The sequence below is a fragment of the Zeugodacus cucurbitae genome, chromosome 6 (assembly GCF_028554725.1).
Source record: "Zeugodacus cucurbitae isolate PBARC_wt_2022May chromosome 6, idZeuCucr1.2, whole genome shotgun sequence".
NCBI classification, from domain to species: Eukaryota; Metazoa; Arthropoda; class Insecta; order Diptera; family Tephritidae; genus Zeugodacus; species Zeugodacus cucurbitae.
Genome location: NC_071671.1, coordinates 34,977,368 through 35,003,072, shown reverse-complemented (window position 1 = coordinate 35,003,072; position 25,705 = coordinate 34,977,368). Strand labels below are relative to the sequence as shown.

At 33.8% G+C, this 25,705-nt stretch overlaps 1 protein-coding gene across 1 annotated transcript in view; it reads left to right on the top strand.

Annotated features, from left to right (window-relative positions):
- The window catches only part of LOC105220028 (anaphase-promoting complex subunit 2), a 93,306-nt gene that overhangs the window by 44,315 nt on the left and 23,286 nt on the right, over nt 1–25,705 (top strand). The window contains exons 4-6 of the mRNA XM_054234855.1: nt 17,339–17,519; nt 18,061–18,762; nt 24,568–24,831. Coding sequence (XP_054090830.1) covers nt 17,339–17,519; nt 18,061–18,762; nt 24,568–24,831 — 1,147 coding nt within the window. The remainder of the gene's footprint in view (nt 1–17,338; nt 17,520–18,060; nt 18,763–24,567; nt 24,832–25,705) is intronic.

Sequence of the window (25,705 nt, the reverse complement as noted above, 5' to 3'; positions counted from 1 at the left end):
CGTTGCAATCTCAATATAAATACAAAAACAATTAAAAATTTGGAGTATGTATACAAATAAGTTTATTTGGAAAAAGCCACGTAAAAATATTTGTAAAAATTTTAAATTGGGATCAACCACGTCAAAATATAGATATGTATACAAACAAAAATCAAAATTTGTTTCAAGCGCAAGGGAGCATACATCCATTCACGTAGATTTTGCGTAAGATTTATGGCCCTCTAAGCATTGGCAACGGCGAATACCGCAGACGATGGAACGATGAGATGTTCGATTTATACGACGACATTGACATAGTTCAGCGAATAAAAAGACAGCGGCTACGCTGGCTAGGTCATGTTGTACGAATGGATGAAAACACTCCAGCTCTGTGTTGGATGCAGTACCCGCTGGAGCAAGCCGCGGAAGAGGACGACGTCCACTCCGATGAAAAGACCAAGTGCAAAGTGGGTCATACTGGTACAACCCGCTAGTTTGCTGTTAAGTTCACAGAAAATTTGCTCATTTCGCTGTTAACTTTACAGAAAATTCGCTCATTTCGCCGTTAACTTTACAGAAAATTCAATGCACAGAAGCCATAACTGTAGCCGAGTGACTCCTCGTTTCCTTGCTTCGTTTCTCACATTTTTACACGTAAAACAAAAAAAATCATAACAAGTAAGGAAACGCTAAGTTCGGGTGCAACCGAACATTTTATATTGTCGCAATTTATTGAAGAAATTTAACCAATACATATATGCGGAATAAAGCTCACCGTTTTTTTGAAGAACCTATAATTAGGTATATGGGAGCTAGGAGAAGATACTTTTGAAAAACATACAATGAGGTATATGGAAATGTTATGACCCGATTTTAATAATTTTTGGAACAGAGACTATTAGAAAAAAACAATTTCCTCTGAATTAAATTGAGATATCTGAGAGATGTACCCATATTTTCGGTTAAAAATTTATCCATAGGCGCTGAGTTCAACATGTTCGATATCTGGGGCCTTGAAAAGTTATGGTCCGTTTTCGACAATTTTTTCACAAGTGAACCCAGAGATGATATGCACTAATATAAGATGGATTTCAAAATTGAGTTGTAAGGAAAGTAGTAGTGGTTGTGAACCGTTATGTGAACAAAACTATAATACTCTCTTTAGCAACTTTTGTTGCGAGAGTATAAAAATGATAGATATGAGGGAATATAAATAAACGTACATATGTATGTATGTGTTATGATTTATATGTCAGCTGTAAAATTAAATTTATACATAAATATGTATTAATAGTTATAATCATATTTTTTTAGTCATTGCGACAAAAACGAAAACAAACATATAGTTTATTATAAATTTTATATAAATTAATTAATTGTTTCAATTTTAAATAAAAAATAAAATATTAGCATCTATTGACCAGCAATAATTTTTAATTTTCTTTGTTTCGAACTTCCTTTTTGCACAGCCCAAATGCAGTGTTTTCTTAAAAGTATTAATAACATAAAATCTAAAATTTCTAGTCTATGGTTACAGCACTCCCCATTGAACCATTCGGGAGTAGAATTTTTGCATGATTCTAACATGAAAGCCTTTATGCCTAATTTCTCAGGCTCTAATTTAAAAATTTGTTGAAAAATTATGACATGTTTTACACTAGCACTCATAAGGGCTTCCGATGGAGCAACGAGATTACCGAAATCTGTAAGTGATTGATAGTTTTTGTGAAAAATGAACAGTTCACTAGGAGCAGTTAAAACTTCATCTTTTTTCCTTAATTCCTCGCAACATTTTTCACATTGTAACCTTGGAATGATTTTGTATGCCACATATCCAACAAAATATCTAATTGATACCAGCTCTAAACTAATATCTGACTGGTTACAAAATGAGTCTTCTAAAAAGTAATTCTCATGCAATTGGTCGTTAAAATCGAAATCATATAGCCGGCTGTTATCTTCTTCCTCATTTACAAGCAACTCCGGTTCATTGTTAGAAACGCTAGTAATTACCTGATCCATTGAATCCTGCGTCTCTTCACAGTTGCTAAATGAACTATTTTTTATAATTTTGAAAGCCAATAACTTGGCTAAAATATTATTCAGCTTAGCTACAGAGGGGTTGGTATTATTACCGCCTTTTTGTCTTAATACAGCAAACATATTTTCTAATTTGTCTTGGTTTAAAGATTTTGTAATAATGAAAAATTTGTCTGAATTATCTTTTAATACTTCTTCGACGATTAGAAGAGCAGATTTTAATGATAATTTCATTCCTTCTAAAAAATATACTCTTTTTTTTCGTCGACAAATTTAACTCCCTCTAAGTAGCATAAGAATAATTGAATAAATTTATGTGGTTCTTTGTTGAGTTGAATAGCAGACCGATAACAATTATCTGAGTATAATGATCCACTATTCATGCCGTCAAAAATTTTGTCAATTTTTGAAATAAATTCAGCCGTTGATAAAGCTACCGCTTGTGGACTTTGCTTGAAACCCGATGTATCGCAAATAGTTTTAATAGCCGCTTCAACTGTTTTGCTAAACACTTGCGTTGCAAATTTAACTCTCATTTTTATACTCTCGCAACCTGTTGCACAGAGTATCATAGTTTTGTTCACATAACGGTTGTTTGTGTCACCAAGAAATATAAGAGTTAGATATGGGGTTATATATACATAAATGATCAGGATGACGAGTAGATTTGAAATCCGGATGTCTGTCCGTCTGTCCGTCTGTCCGTGCAAGCGATAACTTGAGTAAAAATTAAGATATCTTAATGAAACTTGGAACACATGTTCCTTGGCACCCTGAGGAGGTTGCTTTCGAAAATGGGCAAAATCGGTCCACTGCCACGCCCACAAAATAGAGGAAACCGAAAACCTATACAGTGTCATAACTAAGCCATAAATAAAGTTATGAAAATGAAATTTGGAACATAGGATCCCATTAGGGAGGGGCACATTTGGATGTAATTTTTTTGGAAAAGTGGGCGTGACCCCGCCCCCAAATAGGTTTTTTGTATATAACTCGCAAACCAATAAAGCTATATAAGCCAAACTTTCTGCAGTCGTTTCTTTTAGCCATTTCCTTATACAGTCCAAAAATGAAAGAAATCGGATAATAACCACGCCCACCTCCCATACAAAGGTTAGGTTGAAAATTACTAAAAGTGGGTTAACTCCATAACGAAAAACGTCAGAAACACCAAATTTTACATAAGAAAAGGCAGAAGAAAGCTGCACTGAGATTTTTTTACAAAATGGAAAATGGGCGTGGCGTCGCCCACTTATGGGTCAAAAACCATATCTCAAGAACTATTCGACCGATTTCAATGAAATTCGGTACATAACACTTTCTTGACACCCTGATGACACGGGTGGAATATGGGCGAAATAGGTTCACAACTACGTCTACTTCCCATATAACCCAATTTTGAATTCCATCTGATTCGTTCACTTTATAATGTATTCATAAGGAACCAATGAAGCTAGCGGAATAAAACTTTACACAAATACTGTATTTGAGCTGTGACATCACTTGTGGAAAAATTGTCAAAATCGAACAATGACTTTTCAAGGCCCCTGATATCAAACATGAAGAACTCAGTGCCTAAGGTTAATTTTTCACCGAAAATATAGGTAAATCCCTCAGATATTTTAATGTAACTCATTCCCTCTGAATTTTTTTCTTATAACAGTTTCTCTCTGTACCTGAAATGGTAAAAATTGGGTCATAACTTCCCCCAGATCCCATATACCTAATTATAAGTAATATTAAATTAAGTGAGCGTATAGTCTTCGATACGTTGTATCTTGGTGGTGAAAACGAGTGAAATCGGTTTAGGAATTACCTCAGTCCCCATATACTATTTATGATGATTTTCGTTATTCTACTGAACTTTATGCCGAATATATGGGTCGAATTGTGTTGTCTTTATAAAATTACATCAATAAATTGCGAGAGTATAAAATGTTCGGTTACACCCGAACTTAGCCCTTCCTTACTTGTTTCAAATGAGTTTGGAAATATGTGTTGTCTAGTCAACTTTGGGCACATCTTGGTATTGCAGTTTTCCTCTCGTTCCCACAACTCTTGTATGACTTTAAAACTTATAATGCCATCGGGCGTTTTTAGGTCACACTTCAGCAATCCATTCCGTAACGACTTAATCAAATGTGGGAAATCAAACATACAGTAAATGTTTTTCCCTTCAAAATTAAAATAAGGCTTTTCTGTACTAACCCCAAAATTAGAAAAGCATTTTCGATTAGACGATCCCTGATCGCAAACTAGTACAGTTATATTTATGCCAAAGCTACTTATAATTCTCAGAATTTCTTTAATAATTCCACATAAAATATTTGAGGTTAATCCGTTCTCGGAAACAAAATAATTTAAAATTGAACTCCAATTAGAAAACATTGATTTCAGCATAAAAACGCATACCTGCTTACCAATTTTATTTGTTCTCTCGAAGCCTGTACATTCAAATCCGTCAATCAAATCCAGTTTTGAATTATATCTTAATTCCTTTCGAATTGCCATTTCGTCCATCAGAAGTACTAAGTGATTTTCATTTTTTTCTTTTAATTCTAAACACATACTCTTGATGGAATCGAAGGCGACATTTTTGATACCAGGTTGAAGAAATTTTATTGGAGCCCACCGATTTAAAGTGCTTATGTGTGGCAAATTTAAATTTAATTTATTCCTTAGAAAGGAATAAGTTGACTGGGAAATATAAAATATATTTTGTGCCAAATATTTCACATCATCAGAATATTCCTTTGGCCTCGTGCTTACCAACAGCTTGCAAAATGTTTTGGACTCAGAACTTATATTTTATAAAGAGTCAATTGAGTTTTGCAACATCCTTAAATTTGCCTTTCTAGATTTCAAAACAGGGAGTTCCTTTGTTCTCAGCTTTGCTTTGATTTTTTTAAAATTCTTTAATAAATCGCTGTATTTTTTTCTATAAAAATTAGATATTCTTGTATTTTTTTCACAGTTATTGCACATAACATCATCCCATTGGGGTCGCTTCGAGGGAATATCTGGTTCCACAAGGTCTTCTTCAGAAACTAAATGATCTTCATCCAAATTTAATGTTGGAATTGCATCATTTTTTAAAAATTTTTTCCCAATGTACGTGCTGCTGAAGTGATTATGACAAATATACAGTTTTTTGTCATAATCTTCATTTGCAACATTGCATTTTTCCCGCCAAATTTGACCGAAAATAAGATCGGCAGGGGGAAATTTAAATAATTTTAAATTGGGCCAGTGTCTTTTTGATTTTTGGCAACTGCGCACACAACATTTAATTCCCGACCTTGCACTATTTTTATTTGTCCATGTAGTATTTTGAATTGCGGCCATACCGTTGCAATCTCAATATAAATACAAAAACAATTAAAAATTTGGAGTATGTATACAAATAAGTTTATTTGGAAAAAGCCACGTAAAAATATTTGTAAAAATTTTAAATTGGGATCAACCACGCCAAAATATAGATATGTATACAAACAAAAATCAAAATTTGTTTCAAGCTCAAGGGAGCATACATCCATTCACGTAGAAGATCAATCGCATATTAACATATGCACACATGCTCTAACCAGAGCATATTCAAAAACAAAAGTCAATTCAATGCTAAAATTCTTTTGAAATATACACTGCAAAGCGTCATTGCTTCTGCATTTTTGTTTTTACTCGTAAATACAAAAACAGACTTGATCGCAAATACAAATCATTGCTTCTTTCAAAAAGCCAACAACAAAAAACACGACATATTACGAATAGGCAACAAGAATTTACGAATAGGCGCGACGTCGGCGCAATGTAAAGAATATGAAATTTAACATTATTCCGTTGTTCAAGTTCTGCTAACCAAATTCCCCCTGTTGCTTACCGCCCGCACCCGAAACTGAAATTTTGTCATTTGCCATGATGCGCATTCTATATTACTTCATTTTCTCTGGTTATACCTAACCAAACAGGGAGTGCCGCGCGTAAATAAAGTTGATTGATAATCAAATGGCAGAGCTTATATATTCACTTTTCCATCCCAGATCCTCCATAGTCTTTTGCTCCCCCGTAAAGCCGTGTCATACTTCATAATATAATACATATACATATGTCCTTTATAATATATTTAAAACTGTTTTGAATGCAATTTTGATTTAGTTGGTTGTTATGTTTAGCTTCAGAAAAGTTCCTTGGGGACTACGAAATCTAAACTTTGTTCTTTGTTGGCAAAAATTTGCTAAGCTGTAATCGCATGCAATATATAGAAAACAATTTCGTCAATGTTACCCTCATTATCCTCATTTTTTTATACAAAAAACGGAAAAATAAACTTCTTAATATATTATAAAAACGGCTCAATAAAGCGAGCCATCCACATGTTCATATTTTTCCTCTTTGTATAAAACTAACGACAAAAGTAAAATATCTCCATTGCAACAAATTCACTTTCACAACTATCCACAGCGAGATATTTTATTTGTCGAGAGCATTTTACTTCTTAACAACTTATAAAGAAAAGAGCTTTTTATTTTAGACACAGAATACGAAATGCTTGATAAATTTCAATTTTTTACAAATTAGAAATTTGTTGAATTTGTAAAGTGCACAGAATAGGGCTGTTAGTATGCTCATTTTTTACTTATTAAAGTTTTCAACATTTGGTTTTGTGATTTTATATAATATTGAATGATGCTTTGCATAGTTGACATAAATTGTGTCATACATTGCGTAAGATTTATAATCATGGTTTCAATACCTCCTTTTGGTGGATTTTCGGTAGTTGCATTTGTACCGTGTTGCCTTTTACAACATTGGCATAGTTCCCTTATACTGAAGTATTTTTACGTACACCGGGTTTTGTAATGTGGTCTGTGATATCTATAATTTCATTACGGGGTGTATGTAATATTTGGTTACGACGTGCTTGAATTCCCTGTGATAGCTTCGATTTTAAATCTTTGTATACAGGACAGCCCCTATAGTTAGCAGTGTGATTTCCTCCACAATTGCTGCATTTTTTTAGTTAAATCTTCTTTCTTAATTGTGTATTTGGAAGTGGGATGTAAATCTCCACATACCACACAAACACTGCGTAGGGTGCAATTGGATTTGTTATGCCCATACTCTTGGCAATTGGTGCATTATACTGGACCATTTCTTTTGTGTGGTTCTTCAACTGTTACTCTACGGTGTAGCAAATATTTTAAGTTATATATAGGATGCGTTTCGTTTTTTTTTTTAAGCTGGTTAGAATTCGGCATCAATTGAATTCTAAACATGGGTTGTGGTACTTTGTTTCTGTTGAAGATATTTAAAACAGTTTTAATTTCAAAGCCGCATTCTTCAAGAGCTTCTTTGACCTCGCTGGAGTCTACGGAAGACTCTATGTCTTTAACTACAACAACTATGCCCTTAGAGCTCTTAAGTTGGTAAGAATAATAGTTCTTATTTTTAGTTGACAAAAACTTAACAATGTCCATAAAACTTTTTTCAGTGTAGGACTGTATTTTAGTTTCGTCGATATTGCCTTTTTTCAAGGCATTATATGAAAACTGTTGATTTTGAAGGACTCAATTTACTTTTTATATTGATGTAGCGGTCAATGCCAATCTGAACAGATGAACATTTTTTCATAGGTACATTCTCACCCTCCTTTTTGTTTTCTTACGCTGTCATCTCACTTGCCGGTACCTGCGTATTTGTTGGGGCGTTCTTGCTTGTTGCTAGCCTCTGTGGACTGCCGTTATCTGCTGATTTTGTTGTTTGTAAGATCAACTTAGGCACAGTTGATCGCTGTGATAAATCATCCTTCTTACCGTTGCCTTGTTTGTTGGTGGGAGCTGGTTTTGCAGGCTCGACAAAGCTAAAGTAGACATTCAGAGAATGCCTACGGCCTTGTTGGTGAGGCTCGCTGAGCTCATAATATTGTTATTATTTACCTCTCACTAATTGTTATTTTATTATTTTATTTGTTTGTACACTGTTTTTTTGTGATTTTTTTATGTTTTGATTATCACCTTCGGCGTTATTGCCTAACCCTTGCTTTAATGCACATTTTAAGATATTATTATTTTTACGATTTTGCCGACAGGTGTTTCGTTCATTTGCAATTTAGGAGTAATATCAAGGCCGAATGTGCCGTTTGTTTGCTTACTAACAGGTGCCAAGTTGCCTCTATTCCCGTTAACTTTGGTGGTGAAAATGAGTGAAATTGGTTCTGGAATTATATCAGCCCTCATATACTATATATGATGATTTTCTATTAGACTTTATGCCGACTATATAGGTCAAATTGTGTGTTATCTTAAAAAAATTACATCAATAAATTGCGAGAGTATAAAATGTTCGGTGGGACCCGAACTTAGCCTTTCCTTATTTGTTACAAATTGTTTTATGCTATCGGCACAACCTTATACAATTGAACAATAACAAAAATATTTTAACAAAGCAACATTTACAACCTTCAAAATATATTTTTTTTGTTTTCTCTTTTTATATTTTTCTTGCCAACTCGAATAAAATTCTATTATTATTATTTTCCTCACAATTTTTCGATATTTACTCACTTTCTAATCTTTTTCTGGCCTTCCACGAATATTTCAAGACTAAAATTAGCCAGATCGGTTTAGCCTTTCTCGACTTTTTGCGGGACCAAGGAACAGCAATTCATTTTTATATTATATTATTATCAAGCGACAATTTTTTTTTAATTCCCCACACGACTATTCAGTAGGAAGCCGACCGCGCGGGTGATCTTAACCCCCCTCCCGTACCTCCGTGCCCGAGTGACGCCTACAACTCTACAACGCATAGTTAGCCGCCGAGCGGATACTTTTCAAAAATTTTAACTCGTGATATCTTTTGAATGGAATGTCAGAATCTAATAATTCAAAAAGTTATATAAAGGTTTTAATCATTTATTTCGATAAGGATTAATACTAAGGTACAAATAAAGAACCTTTTCAGGTAGTGGTATTTTAATTAATCTTTTTATATAAAATAGCTTATTGTGACAAAACTATAAAAGTTAGAGATATGATGTCGCGACGTTTTTTGTAGATAATTATATGATCTGCAAATTGGTAGAACATTATTTTCTTCTATAATCAATTTTTTAGATAATGATAAGTTCTACAAAATTGTAGTACATCACTTTGTTATATCTTCAATCGTTTTCGCAGCGTTCGCGATTAAAGAAAGTTTTTTGGTATTTTTTTACATTATCGGAGTTTTGGTAGGGAACCCTATTTTTTAAACTGAATATAGCCTATGTCACTCAGGGATAGTAGAATAGATAATTCCAACGATGAAAGAATTTTTCAAATCGGTGCAGTAGTTTCGGAGCCTATTTGAGACAAACAAACAAAAAATCAAACCTTTCCTCTTTATAATATTAGTATAGAAGACTCAGAGGCAATGAAATAAAACCATTAAACCATATTGAAGAATAAGATTAGAGATTGTTTTGTATGCGGTATTTAAAATTATATTTCTTACATCAATATGATAACTTTTTTATGTTTATACTTAAAAGTAATAATATTTTTAACTATAGCAATACTTTGTTAATTGTTATATTATGTTTAAAGTCATATAAAGGCATTCTTACAATGATTCTTAAATATATACTTTCATCAATCGTACATTTATTCTCACAGTACTATTTAATTTCGATGGTTTACTTCTACAATTTGTGTACCGGCAGTTGTAGTTGAATATTCTTTATCAAGCAGGGAACTAAAAAAATATTTCGAGAGTATATCTACAATAAGAGCTTTAGACTTGTCAAATGTTAAAATCTCCAGCGTTTATTACATTACATTATATATAATGAAGTTCTGCAATTAAATCTCTGGCATAGAAACGGAATTTCTGTAAAGTACCAAAATATTAATATTGGAACATTTAAAAAATCGAAGAGACGACAGACAGACATCCGAATTTCAACTTTTATCGTCATCTTGGTCATTTTGATACATATGTATTCATATAACTCGTTTAGTTTTAGGTATTAAAAAAACCGTTACGTGAACAAAACCATTATACTCTATGTACAACATGTTGCGAGGGTATAAAAAATGAACAATATAAAGAATCATATTTTACATATGTACATTAGGGTGCCCCTTATTTTCCAAAGTATTCCTATTCTCGATCGCACCCCCTAGAAATATGAGAATAGCCAAAAAACTAGTATATACAAAGTTTTAGGTCAATCAAAAAAGATTTAGAGGTTGCGCAAGGAGCTTGAAATCCTGAAAAATTAAGAATTTTTGCCATTTTTATGTCTCAGACTTCCATATTTCAAAGCCACACTATCTGGTTTCCATACCGTAATAAGATCTGCATGGCAAAAATTCTTAATTTTTCAGGATTTCAAGCTCCTTGCGCAACCTCTAAACTTTGTTTGATTGACCCAAAACTTTGTATATACTAGTTTTTGGGCTATTCGCATATTTCTAGGGGGTGCGATCGAGACTCCAGAAACTTTTTTTATCCTCCATACAACTAAGGGCCACCCTAATGTACATACACAATTCAAATTGTATTGTCTTTTAAATTAATTACTGGAATATGCGAATGAAGCCAAAATTTGCCAAACGTTCTAGGGGTCAAATGCAGAACGTATGATTAGATTATAGTGCATAAATATTGAAGTTTATTTATTTAATATAGTAAATAATAGTATTAAAATTCATCTTCTTGCTCCTATGTATGTATGTATGTCTTTATTTGTAAATACTTACATATGTGTAATTCTTTTAAACCACTAATATAATAAAAAAAAACTTGATTTACAGTAAGTACATAAAAATAACCATTAGGCTTCAATCTCACTGAAACACCATATAAAATGATAATTAAAATTCAACACTTCTATTGGTCACACCGGGCAATATATAACTTCACAACATTTACTTTTTAGCTCCAATCGTAAATGTATATTTTCTGTTTTCCTCCTTATGTTTCATATTTTTGGAATGTTCCCTATTAAAGTCATAATTTTAGTAAATAAAACTACGAATATACCTTATTAACTTACATTTTTGGTTCATTGCGTTTGCCAGTTTGATATCGAATGAAAAATTCGATACAGAGTACTTTCATTGCGAATGGTTTTGAAGTGCCTCGAACAATCGCCTAATCTAAATTACATAGAAAAGCTATGAGAAATTTTAGATCCAAGAATTAATCGTGAAAATTGTAAAAATAAGACCGCTATATTCATACAAGTAAAGGAGGCATTTAAATTTATTTCAAGCTACATATTTAATTAATTGCCCTGCCAGCCAGGCCTAATCACTTTCCACACTTGAAACCACATTTACACATTTTTTCGTGAAGTACAAACACCAACGCACATGTATGTGGCTATGCGTTTGGCGACGCTGCTGGTTGATATATATTGTCTATAGCAAAATAGGTGATATTGTTAAGGCTTTCTGCCTGCAAGAGCTCTTCAATGCCGTCCAATCGATTTGCACTTTATGACATTTTGTATAGCCGAAGGTGGGACCAAAATTTTCAGCATGTCTTCGGAGGAGCGACAAATGCTACGCGACATCGAAATCAGCTCATTCGCCAAATTAAAAAAAACGCTCGTTGGATAATGGTTGCTAACGCCCGAAGGCCCTCAAAAGCTAGCAGCTATCTCTCAGACAGTTGCTCAACTATGGAGTTGGTAGAAATTCTTTCCAAGGCGGAGCGTGAAACTTTGGATACAATATAAGACCTCGCTTCAAGTCTCTCATCGGCTGTTAGTTGTGGCTTTTAATAACCTTATTTTCCAGATTTTATAAATATGTTCATTTAATTACACCTCAATTATGTAAAGCTACTGGCGAATAATCGCCATTATAGTAGCCATGGCTACTGAGTCTAGATTTTTTATTATGATAAGCTATTTATCTCAGTTGTCAAGAATAAGCAAATAATAGCCCTGAGTTTACATTTTTGACAATTATTTTGTAAGTATTTGGCAGCATTGTTAAAATGTGAGTGACAATTTGTGCAGTTAACAATACAAATACGTGAACAGAAATATTTTATTTGAAACAAAATACAAAAAAGACCTATAATGAGTAATTATTAATTATTTTTCATGAGTCGGGAAGAAAGCTTGAATGTCGCATTAATTCGACGGCTAATTAGAGATCGTTCCAGTCCTTTGGATATTTCATGAAGTACGCTAAGGATTCAAATGTTATTATTTGTTATGTTTACTATATTTGGTATATTTTCAAATAGATGAAACAGATCATTTTCATACTTGTTGGCCACATTTTAAATCCATCAACCGATCAACTGCTGTCTCTCCAATTCTGAAGATTTGAGCAGCGCTACGATTCTTTGCTAAAGGTAGCTATCAGAAAGGTCAAGAGAATGACTTCGGAATTTCACAACTCAAATACAATGTCAGCGATTCTTAAAGAAGTGACCACATTTATGCAACAGAAAATATGCCGAAAAAATATAAAATTTAGCATAAGTGTATAAGAGCAAAATACAACTATAATAATAAATAATAAGCAATCCAACAGAATTTCTTGATGTGATCCTATGTATGAATGGAACACATGTGCATATTTCAGCACCTAAAACAGAATTGCAACATCTGTATATTAATATCTATCTATACCTCTGAAGTAAACCGAATTTTAGAAATTCCTCAAAAATATAGTATTATTAAAATATTAGCTTCTGCTATTATTTTCCAGTCCTATGTGGTGAGCAGAATCTGTTTATTTCGGCTTCAAAGCCATTCCATAGTTTTGCATTTTGTAAATAATATTGAAAAGGCAAGTCATTAAATCATATATTAATGTAAATACATTTTTTATTTGTATTTACAATTTCTTCACCATCTGAATATATTATATAAAGCAGTACAAAACTACAATCTAGAATGAAGAAACTAGTCTTGATCAGTAGCCTGCTTTTGACATATTTGGATACTATAATGAGGGTTGGTAGTAATAAATAATATGCAAAGAAATGGCGACTGGCTAGCAGTAGCCTGTCATATTCGCCAGTAGCCTTTCTTAATATATTTTTCGGGCTACGGTAGCCTGAAGGCGACTGAACTCAGGCTATTATAGATAAATAATGTGGGTGTTAATCTTTTATCATCTTTTAGCAATAATTACACTGGTCGACAAAAAGTAACTTTTTCAAATGCTCAAAGATCAGACAATGATATTCTTATAGGATTTTCATCGCTGAACACGTATATGACCTCCAAAAGTGCCTATCACGTCGAGATTATGAGCAAAATGGACTCAAAATCTCAAAAAACCCTGTTTTTGGCCTATTTTGATCACGTGTAGAGAATTATGCTTACGTGCTAGAAGTCTCTTATTAGGCTTAAATTGAAGCTTAAACTGTCAACTATAAGAGTCAAATCGAAAAAGTTTTGAATCAGTCAAAAATTTTCAAATAGCACAAATTTTTTCGATTTGACTCTTATAGTTGACGGTTTAAGCTTCAATTTAAGCCTAATAAGAGACTTCTAGCACGTCAGCATAATTCTCCACACGTGATCAAAAAAGGCCAAAAACATTGTTTTTTGAGATTTTGAGTCCATTTTGCTCAAAATCTCGACGTGATAGGCATTTTTGGAGGTCATATTCGTGTTCAGCGATGAAAATCCTATAAGAATATCATTGTCTGATCTTTGAGCATTTTTTGTGTCGACCAGTGTTATTTTCAGATATTATAACTATTTTTATTTATTTACTCTTTTTTCAGCTCTTATTAATTTCTTTTTTCATATATTATAATTTTTTTTATCAATTAATCTTTTTTTCAGCTTTCATTAATATTTTTTCAGATATTAATAATTTTTTTCTTATATTAATCTTTTACTTTTAGATATGAATAACATATTTAACATGATATATTTCTATGCATATGTTAAATATTTAATTGTCATATATCTATACGACTATTATAAGGAGGAGAGATTTGTATGTATGTTTGTATTGAATAAACTCGAAAACTACTGTGCCGATTTTAAAATTCTTTCACCATTGGAAAACTACATTCACCCCGAGTAACATAGGCTATATTTATTGCTAGAATCTCAACTTTCTAGAAATAGTTCCCAGGTGAGGGTATCAAAAAGACTCCGTGATGGAGAATCTTAACATGAAGCTGAAAATCGTCCTGCAAGCCATTCTCTTCGCATCGCAATCGCGTGCCAGAGAGTCAAGTACTCTGGCAGCTGCTTGCTGAACAACATTTCAAAATCTACGCGCTTGACAGCCGAGTACGGAGCGTGCAGCGGCTTGAAGAACAAAATATTAGAAATATACAAGCTCGCACTAGGCCGTCGAACTCTGAGCGTTCCCAACGCCTTCATAATCAGAGAGAAAGACAACGGACACAAAAGACTAGAGGTCATAATCAAGTTTTAGCTCATTGAAAATAATATATAATTTCATGTTCGAATTTTCGTCATTTCCCTTTTTTTAAAATGAACCCACGCAAGAAACAGCAAAGTACATACATACATATGTATGGGTGAGTGTGTATAAGTGTGTAAAAACTTAAAACTTTTGAAATGTTTGCTTAAGCCCGTGCGAAGCCGGAGTGGTCTGCTATATATATATATAAATATAAAGTGTAAATATAAATAAATAATTTTAAAATTAAAAAAAAAATTGATTTAAAATTTTAAGAAAATTTAAAAAATAGGGATTAAAAAATGCAACCCTGCATCAGCTGACGATTAGGGATGTTAGAGCAGTTCAGCTATATTTTTATGTATATAATTTATATGACACTGCTTAATGAGCGCAACAGAGACGTAAAATCACATGTATACGAATGTGTGAGGGGAATAGTGGTTAAAAAATGCACAATCAGCTATGCTGTCCTATGGCAAACTCACCACTTTTTTTAAAACTTTTGTGGGTTTGAAAAGCTTCGATTGAACCAGTTTTTTCACCACTTTTGGCTGGCAGGGTGAGTCCATGCTTAGCCGATGTGCAGCCGTATTGAAAAATAAGGGATATGCAACCAAATATTAAAATATACAAATTTTTAAATTTAAAAAACACTAACTGGCCTAAAAATAAAAAAAAAAAAAATAAATCATTCAATGCCCACTTCATGATTTTATTTATATAAATACCGACGAGGTGGATTCCGTGCTTTGTGTTTGTCTCACACTGTATAAATACTAAATCAATGTCAACTTGCTTAAAATATTTATGCCTTTTATATCACATAGTATTGTGTAAAAATTGGTGAAATCGGATAATAATTACGGCCATCCCCGTACAAAGATTATGTTGATAACTACTAAAAATGCTTAAAATTGTTAACGAAATACCTCAGAAGCACTGTACAAGGGCCGCATTCAGATTGATGAAAAAAACTGAATGTGGGCATCGTACCGCACACTTCTGGTTACCTCATAACCACACTATTAAATTCAATCGAAGATGGTACGTAATATATTCGCGATATCCTTTTGTTAGTTTTTGCTCTACTCCCCAAATAACACTATTTTGGATTACTGTTTATTCGCTCACCTTATAATAAATAAATCAGGTACCAATGAAGATGTGGGAATAAAACATTGTATAAATACTTCATTGGAGATATTGCATCGCTCATTTATTTGTTTTTATTTTTTAATCGGAATATAAAGGTCCCTGTATGGAACATGAGGACCCCAATGCCTTTTGTTTTTTCTATGAACATTCAGCGAGAATCTTTTACTTATAATAATGTACCTAATATAGGGCTGTTCAAATTTCCGGCTGACTATAAGTTGTATATAGCGGCCAACATGCAAGATATATCAACAAAATTACATATTTCCTTATATAATTGAAGTTTAAGAAAGGCATTGTGTGAATTATCTCAGTCCACATATACTAAACTTATTATACTCTCGCAACAAATGTTGCTAAAGAGAGTATTATAGTTTTGTTCACATAACGGTTGTTTGTAACACCCAAAACTAAACGAGTTTGGTATAGGGTTATATATACCAAAGTAATCAGGGTGAAGAGTAGAATTCAAATCCGAATGTCTGTCTGTCCGTCCGTCCGTCTGTGCAAGCTGTAACTTGAGTAAAAATTAAGATATCTTGATGCAACTTGGCACACTTATTTCTTGGCACCACAGGAAGGTTTCTTTCGAAAATGAACAAAATCGGACCACTGCCACGCCCACAAAATGGCGAAAGCCGAAAACACATAAAGTGACATAACTAAGCCATAAATAAAGCTATGGAAATAAAATTTGGTATGAAGGATCGTACTATGAAGGGGCATATTTGGATGTAATTTTTTTGGGGAAGTGGGCGTGGCCCCGCCCCTACTAAGTTTTTTGTACATATCTCGCAAACCAATAGAGCTATATAAACCAAACTTTCTGCAGTCGTTTTCTTTAGCCCCTTCCTAATACAGTCCAAAAATGAAAGAAATCGGATAATAACCACGCCCACCTCCCATACAAAAGTTAGATTGAAAATTACTAAAAGTGGGTTAACTCACTAACGAAAAACGTCAGAAACACCAAATTTCACATAAGAAATGGCAGATGAAAGCTGCACTCAGATTTTTTTACAAAATGGAAAATATCTCAGGAACTACTCGACCGATTTCAATGAAACTTGGTTTGTAATAGTTTCCTTACATCCCAATGATATGTTGTGAAAATAGGCCAAATCGCTTCACAACCACGCCTACTTCCTATATACCAGAACTTTGAAGACAATCTGAATCGTTTACTTTACAATATATAAAGTAAGTACTAGTGAAGATATCGGTGCAGAAATTTGCACAAATACTATGTTAATACTGTGGCAGCCCCATTCTAAAAATCGCTGAAATCGGATCATAGGTTTTTAACGCTCCATATATCGAACACGAGGACCTCGGTGCTTCTAACCTAATATTATGGTTTCCAACTTTCAATGGACTTTATACAATATATATGACGAATATGTGGGTCAAATTGTATATTATATAATATAAATAAAGTTAAATAAATAAATTGCGATAGTATAAAATGTTCGGTTACACCCGAACTTAGCCCCTTCCTTACTTGTTTTTTTTTTTTTAATATCTCATTTTGTCAAAAAGCCACCTGAAAGTAATATAGTCTTTGATTTTTGCAAATTACGACTGTATATAATGTTAGGTTACATCCTCAAGAAATAAAGTTCCAACAATCATGTAAGTTTGCAAAAAACTTTCTATTACAGTTAATAATATAAACTTTAACTGTACTAATTACTTAAAATTAGTTTATAAAAAAATAATTCATAGTTTTTTTAAACTCTAGTGTTTTTAATATTTACTTTTAGTGGCTGGACGAGACTATAATCAATTGGCTGAGGAAGATTTTTAGTCATGTATGCATACACTCGCAAACTCCTGAGACGAGTACTTTGAATATTATAAAAGGATTCAAAGTTAAATTAACATATTTTTTGTATGAAAATTTGGCCCTTAGTATTATTGAACAGTTTTTTAGTATAATCATTGGTAAGTACCTAAGCGATGTTAATATTTAAATTTTCAAAATTCTTTTCCATTCCTCCAATAACAATGCGAGAGTTGGTGGTAAAAGTCGTAGAGGTAGACCATGTCTCCGCTGGAGTAACCAAGTGGAGCAAACAGTTCCGAAACTTAGTGTGCGAGGGGGAAGATCACTTGTGCGTAATAAAGGCACAGAGGTTATTACGTCAGGCCGAAACTTAATAGGGTTGATAGTGTGTTTAGGACCAAGTTTTTACGGAAAATACAGGATAGTGTGCCAGATTTTCCAAATGAATACAGAGGACCTGTATCCTAGGTCCATATACCTAATATTAGGATTTTCAACTGCCCGTATATATCGGTTAATATATGAGATATCTTAGCAAAATTAAATGAGTGTAATGTTTAATCAGTGAATTCTCAGCCCTCATGTACCATATATAATGAATTGCATTTGAGATTGACATTATTTGAAGCGTACTTCATCATAAGCATAATAAATTTTTGTTTGAATCGTCTATACGTTTTTTTTTATTTCTATTTTTAGATTTTCCTGACTCTATTCCAGCCATTGATGATTTAAAGATTTGCATGGAAAAGATAGATATGAGAAAACATTTCATTCGAACTCTGACCAATACATTAAAAGTGCGAGTTCTGCACCCTGGCGTTAATACTATGGATATTTTAACAGGATATATTGCCGCTATTAAAGCTATCAGATATCTTGATAATAGTGGAATTATTTTAGAAACAGTGACAGCACCAATAAGAGACTATCTTCGAAACCGCAGTGATACAGTGCGACGAGTGGTAACAGGTCTCACTGAAGAAGGGCCTACTGATTTAACAGAAGAACTAGCTAAAGGAGAATCAATTAAAGAAAATGAGAAGCTAGACGCAAATAACGAACTGAACAATTGGGAAAATTGGCTGCCAGATTCATATGGTATCGATCAGACAGCCCGCGCTCAGTTAACCAATATCAACCGTTCAGCTGATATAATATCTATGGTAGTTGACATATATGGAAGCAAGGAACTCTTTATGAATGAATATCGCAACTTAATGGCAGATCGTTTACTAACTTACTTGGATTTCAACGCCGATAAAGAAATTCGAAACTTGGAATTGCTTAAACTAAGATTTGGAGATTCGTTACTACACAGTTGTGAAGTTATGTTGAAAGATCTCACGGACTCAAAACGGATTAATTCACATATCTTAAGTGATTCCAAATATAAAGAGAGTAAGTTTTTAACTTTGTAATTACGTTTTTTTAACAAATTTATAGTGTCCGAATATTTTATATTTGGATTGAAATCAAATTTATATATTAACATAAGTTATAGGCTTTTCCATAGCGTAACACTTTAATCAGTTCAGCAAATGCACTGTATTTATGAGATTAGACACAAAGAGTAACAAAAAGGTTCTAAAAACGAACAATCAGTCAGTACCAACTTAAACTTGTCGATATATGGAGCTATGTATCAGAGAACTTCAAAACTCACTTTTTCCTTGAATCAGCTCATACGCAAAAGTTTCTATTCAAGTCCAATCACTGAGCGAAACACAGCGTTGAGTAATAATCAGCTCATGTTGCCGCACCGCTCATTCGCGTACAATGTGAGCCTTCGGTCCGAAATGCTTTGCTCACGTTTGCTCACTTCACGAAATGTTTAGCTCACGTTCGCTCACTTCACGAAATTTTTAGCTCACTTTCGCTCAGTGAATTTTTGCGTATGAGCCTATTCAAGGAAGAAGTGAGTTTTGCAGTTCTCTGGTATATACACTGAAGAGCAAAACTGGAACAATAATTACATAAATGAACTTTGATGCAATAAATTGCAAGCATATATATATTTTTGTAAAAAAAATGTTAATATATTATTTTCATACAGGTTTAAAATACACTATAACTAAAAAAAATTGACAAATTCACTCGTGAAACAAAAAAAAATAACAAAAATGTGGCAAAACTCCATTGTTCCACTTTTGCACCCATACAAAAAATTATATTTTTTCCATTAGTTTAGTAGTCCGTCCACAATCCTTTCACCTTTTTTAACGAATTCAGTCTTCGTGGCATGCTTTCATACAATTTTTGTACGAAATCTGGCGAAATTGAATACCACTCGTCCTCGACGCGCTCCCAAAGCTCCTGCATGCCTTTTGGTGGATTCGGGTAATTTGCCAGTTGCCGTTTCAAATAACTCCATAAGTTCTCTATGGGGTTCATATCTGGGCTCTGCGCAGGCCACCTCATTGTTGAAAAACTTTGCGATTTCAACCAATTTTGCACTAATTTCGAAGAGTGTTTAGGATCATTGTCCTGTTGGAATATAATCCTGTTCTCCCGTAAGCGAACCATATCCATAGCAATCGGCAAATTTGTTTTTAAAATGTCCAAATATTGTTCCTTTTTCATCTTTCCATCGATTTTCACAATGGGTCCAACTCCATACTGCGTAATACACCCCCACATCATTAAACATCCACCTCCAAACTTTATAGTTTGCTTTACTTGATGGGGTTGAAGTGGTCCTGAGTTGTTTGACCAGTACCAAGAGCGGCCATCTGACTGGAATCGGTTAATTTTGGTCTCATCTGACCAAATTACCTTAAAGAAATTCAAAAAAACTAAAGACTGCCCACAAATAATTAACATTTACAATTACTCGTTTCCAGTCATCACACGTCCAGTATTCGTGGCGTGCCAGGAAATCCTTTCGGGCTGAAACATTTTTTTTTGTCAATGCAGGTTTCTTCTTCTTCTCTTTCGCTTTGTAACCAGCATCTTTCAACGCGCGACGCAATGTCCAGACACTAACATTTTGCGTTAAAAGCGGTAGTCCTTGCTTTGGGGTAGTCAATTTGTTGGATATAAGAAGTCGTCCAACATGTCTAGCTTCACGAATTTGAATTTTTTTGGGTCTCCCGCCCTTATTGCATGTTAGCCTTTCCAGGTTGCTATTCTTTCCTATCCGCAAAACCGTTGTATGGCTGATTTTGAGCTCCTTGCCAATATCGCGGGCAGATTTCCCAGCAGAGAAATATCTTTCTACTTTTCTTTTAATTTCTTCACTTACACCACGCATTGTAAACGAATTTAACCGTAACACAATAAAGAAATACAAATTTCTGCCAGAAATTTCAATTTGAATATTAAATTGCAACGTTTACTTAGTGAGTGCAAAACTGGAACAATGTAGTTATGCCATACTTTTTATTTTTTTTTAGGCCTGCCACATAATTTCCTGCAATTTTTTTTAGTCACAGGGTAATTCAACCCACCTAAAAACGAAGATATTAAAAAAATAATAAAACAAATAATCCTTCTATGAAATACAGTACATCAAAGTTCATTTATGTAATTATTGTTCCAGTTTTGCTCTTCAGTGTATATTGTTTTTGTATGCTTTGTTCGCGATCAGCTTATGCGTCACATGCATTGCACTAAGAATTTGGTACACATTGTGTTCTATTGTTGAGTTTGCTCATACCCATTGAGTTTGGCGTTGAGTTTGCTCTTTTGTGTTTTTGTTTTCATTCAACACGATCATTGTTGAGCCGAATGAGCGAACGCCTGAGTAGAGCTGTTTCAACACGAGCGTGAATAAACTCAGCAAGCAAACGAATTTACCACAATTGAGCTGAATTTAGCTCAGTAGCGAAAACATTCACAAATGCCAGTTTGAGCGCTTGAGCCGAATGGGCTGATAGTTCGGGTATTGTTAGTGCATGAACATTTTTGCGCTCAACGGAAGCCGTTCTCTGCTATGTATATTAAAATGATCAGGATGTTCGTGACTGTAAAATGGACTAAGTTCGGGTATGATCGAATATTTTATACTCATGCAATTTGAAATACTTAAAAGCAGATAAATATTTTCAGGTGCTGACAAAATTAATTTAATATTCGATATTCGACGAAAGCATGAATGGACTGCAACTCCATTAATTTATACTATATGTCATACGCCCTCTTAGTTTCATTACTATAGTTTGGGCATAAAGTAAAGTAAAATAACGAAAATTATTACATATACAGAGGTAGTCAAAATTATTTACACATCGGACAGTTTTTTACAAGTTTCACAAAAAAAAGCTTTTGCTTGTTGTTATCACAGGGTAACAAAATGCTATGTTGTTGTAAACCTTGATCTATTCCTGAGCGAATGAAGTCAGTTTGGCTAGAATTGCTAGAACTATGGCGAAGAAATACGCAAATGAACTGAAGAGTCGCAGTAGTCAAAAATATTTACACGCGGCGATTTAGCCTTTATCCTTGGATTTGGTTAAAGCAAGAGTAGTAATTGGATTCCATTGCATTCATAACAACATAACTCAGCCTTAAATATAAAAATTAGTAAATAAAATGTCGAAACCAAGGGAATTATCGGTTATAACTAGATTGGAGACTGTAACTAAGTTTAAGACTCTGTTTTCGGCTTCGGAGTTAGAATTTAATGGAATACTCTTTATAATGTTATTAAAAAGGACACAAAATATTACAAGGGCAATTTAAAGATAACTGGGAGGAAACCTTTTATAACTCAAAGAGAATGCAGAAGATTAGTAGGAACTGTCATACAAAATTCCACAATTAGTCCTGTTAATATTGCAGCAGCATCGAATCAGCATATTGCACGAACAGTCAGTGATGCTACACTGCTCAGGACCTTAAAAAAAGTTAACATAAATGCCTACGTTGTGCATAAAGTTGACCACTTCCGAAACCATGAAAGTTTTATTTCCGAAACAAAAAAAAAACGATATGCCTCTTATTTGCCATTGATTGCATCCTAAAGCCTGTCGTGGGCAGATAAGACAAAATTTTAGTTCCAGGGCTTCTTTAGTAAACGCTTTATGCATTTACCACGTGAAAAGAAGAATAATGCAGTTTAAACGCTAAATAGAGTCGGGAGTGATATTATGATTTTTTGAAATTTTTATGGAAATTTTCCTATCTTCTGTTTTGAAGATTTGGTACTAATTTAGGGACCCTAAATCATCCGGATATATCAGAATTCACATGACCATGCCATTCTAGTGGTCCGTCGGCCTTTTTCAACTATTGACTACATTTTACAACAGGACAATGTTCATTTTATGAAGGATCTTTACCTACAAAAGTTTTAAATGAATCAAATTTATGTTGACCTCCGCCCTGACCAAAACTTTAGTCAAAATGTTTGGTCTTTTGTTAAATATCAGAGGACAATTGATATAATAACCGAAAACTCCGAAATTACCGACATTTGGTCTAAATTAACTGTTAACTTAGCGCACAATTGTGTTGAATCAATTCGGACCATAAAGCAGGCTGTTATTGATGCCAAAGGCGGTGTAACCAATTGTGAATTTATCGCCTTAGAATAGTATCTTAGACTAAACATTAAAATTAAAAAAAATTATCATTAAATAAGAACAGGTTAATAGAGTTAAAGTTGTGTGTAAATACTTTTGACGCAAAAAAAATGTGTGTAAATACTTTTGACTACCTCGAGTCTTCAGTTCATTTGCTTATTTCTTCGCCATATTTCTAGCAATTCCAGCCAAACTGACTTCATTCGCTCAGGAATAGATCAAGGTTTACAACAACATAGCATTTTGTTACCCTGCGACAACAACAACAATAAGCGAAAGCTTTTTGTGTGAAACTTGTAAAAAACCGTCCGATGTGTAAATAATTTTGACTACCTCTGTACTATATATAACGGGTGATTTTTTTGAGGTTAGGATTTTCATGCATTAGTATTTGACAGATCACGTGGGATTTCAGACATGGTGTCAAAGAGAAAGATGCTCAGTATGCTTTGACATTTCATCATGAATAGACTTACTAACGAGCAACGCTTGCAAATCATTGAATTTTATTACCAAAATCAGTGTTCGGTTCGAAATGTGAAATCCGCTTTTTTATCGACAAATTTTGTTCAGCGATGAGGCTCATTTCTGGTTGAATGGCTACGTAAATAAGCAAAATTGCCGCATTTGGGGTGAAGAGCAACCAGAAGCCGTTCAAGAACTGCCCATGCATCCCGAAAAATGCACTGTTTGGTGTGGTTTGTACGCTGGTGGAATCATTGGACCGTATTTTTTCAAAGATGCTGTTGGACGCAACGTTACGGTGAATGGCGATCGCTATCGTTCGATGCTAACAAACTTTTTGTTGCCAAAAATGGAAGAACTGAACTTGGTTGACATGTGGTTTCAACAAGATGGCGCTACATGCCACACAGCTCGCGATTCTATGGCCATTTTGAGGGAAAACTTCGGAGAACAATTCATCTCAAGAAATGGACCCGTAAGTTGGCCACCAAGATCATGCGATTTAACGCCTTTAGACTATTTTTTGTGGGGCTACGTCAAGTCTAAAGTCTACAGAAATAAGCCAGCAACTATTCCAGCTTTGGAAGACAACATTTCCGAAGAAATTCGGGCTATTCCGGCCGAAATGCTCGAAAAAGTTGCCCAAAATTGGACTTTCCGAATGGACCACCTAAGACGCAGCCGCGGTCAACATTTAAATGAAATTATCTTCAAAAAGTAAATGTCATGAACCAATCTAACGTTTCAAATAAAGAACCGATGAGATTTTGCAAATTTTATGCGTTTTTTTTTTTAAAAAAAGTTATCAAGCTCTTAAAAAATCACCCTTTATATATGGGCTTTGATAGCAGTAGTAGGATTTCGCATAACGAATTTCTATTGATGTCAATTATACTTGAAAATGCCGTATTATCTGAGTTTTAATTTTTAAGTCTCACTGATTGAATTATAAATATATAGATATGAAACAGGAGATCATTTGTATGTTTTGTCTGCCATTCAAATTGATCCGATTCAAATTCTAAGATATAGATAATTGGAAGCTCCGCCCATCAGACCACTGCAGTTTCAGTTTGAAACTTTAAACGCGAAAGTTATTGAAGTATTTATCTTCCTTGTAAAAATTATTTGTGCAGTTATATGTAAAAATATTTAGCGTTTCATAATGTTATCTAATAATTATAAAATATTTATTTAATTTATGCTTTTTTCACAGATAAGACTTTTGATATATCAACATTTATAATATCTGCACAGTTCTGGCCAACTTTCAACAAAGAAAGTTTAGAGCTTCCTGAAGAAATTGCTAACGAGTTTGAAAAATACACCAAAGCTTATGAAGCATATAAAGGCAACAGAACATTGAATTGGAGAACAGTAACTGGGCGAGTGAATATCGATATTGAAATAGGCCAAAGGACAATAGAAATGACAGTATCCCCAACACATGCAATCATATTATACCATTTTCAGAATAAAGGTGAGCATTGGGTATTATTTAGTTTTATATTTGTATCAATAAAAATTTGCGAGGACCCTAGAATAAGAACACAAATACTACTCGTAAAATAACAATTTAGATGTTCTTGATATTACTCTTTTTATACCAGCTCTTTTTAAACGAAACCTGCGATTATTCGTAGTTATAAGTTACGATTACATTTATCTGACACTATAGACTGTAATCTGTAACACGCAAAACTAAACGAGTTAGATATAGAGTTATATATACCAAAGTTATCAGAGTGACGGATGGAGTTGAAATCCGGATAACTGTCTGTGCGTTCGTCCGTCCGTCCGTCTGTGCAAGCTGTAACTTGAGTAAAAATTAAATGTCTTGATGAAACTTGGTACACATGTTTCTTTGCACCATAGGAAGGTTGTTTTTGAAGATGGGCGAGATCGGACTACTGCCACAAAATGGCGAATACCGAAAACACATAAAGTGCCATGACTAAGCCATAAATAAAGCTATGAAAGTAAAATTTGGTACAAAGGATCGCACTATAAAGCATATGTGGATGTAATTTTTTTGAGATAGTGGGCATAGCTCCGCCCTATACTAAGTTTTTTATACATGGAGCTATATCAGCCAAACTCTCTACGGACGTTTCTTTTAGGTACTACCTTATACAGTCCAGAAATGGAGGAAATAGGATTTTAACAATTACTATGTTCAAATTAAATTATGTTAAAAACTACTAAAAATGTTTTAATTCGGTAACTAAAAACACGAGAAACCTTAAATTTCATTATAAAGATGGTACAGAAAGGCTACACTCAAATTGCAATACAAAATTTTAAATGGGTGTGGGTGTCTCCGCCCACTTTTGGGTTATGGTTTTTGACCTCAG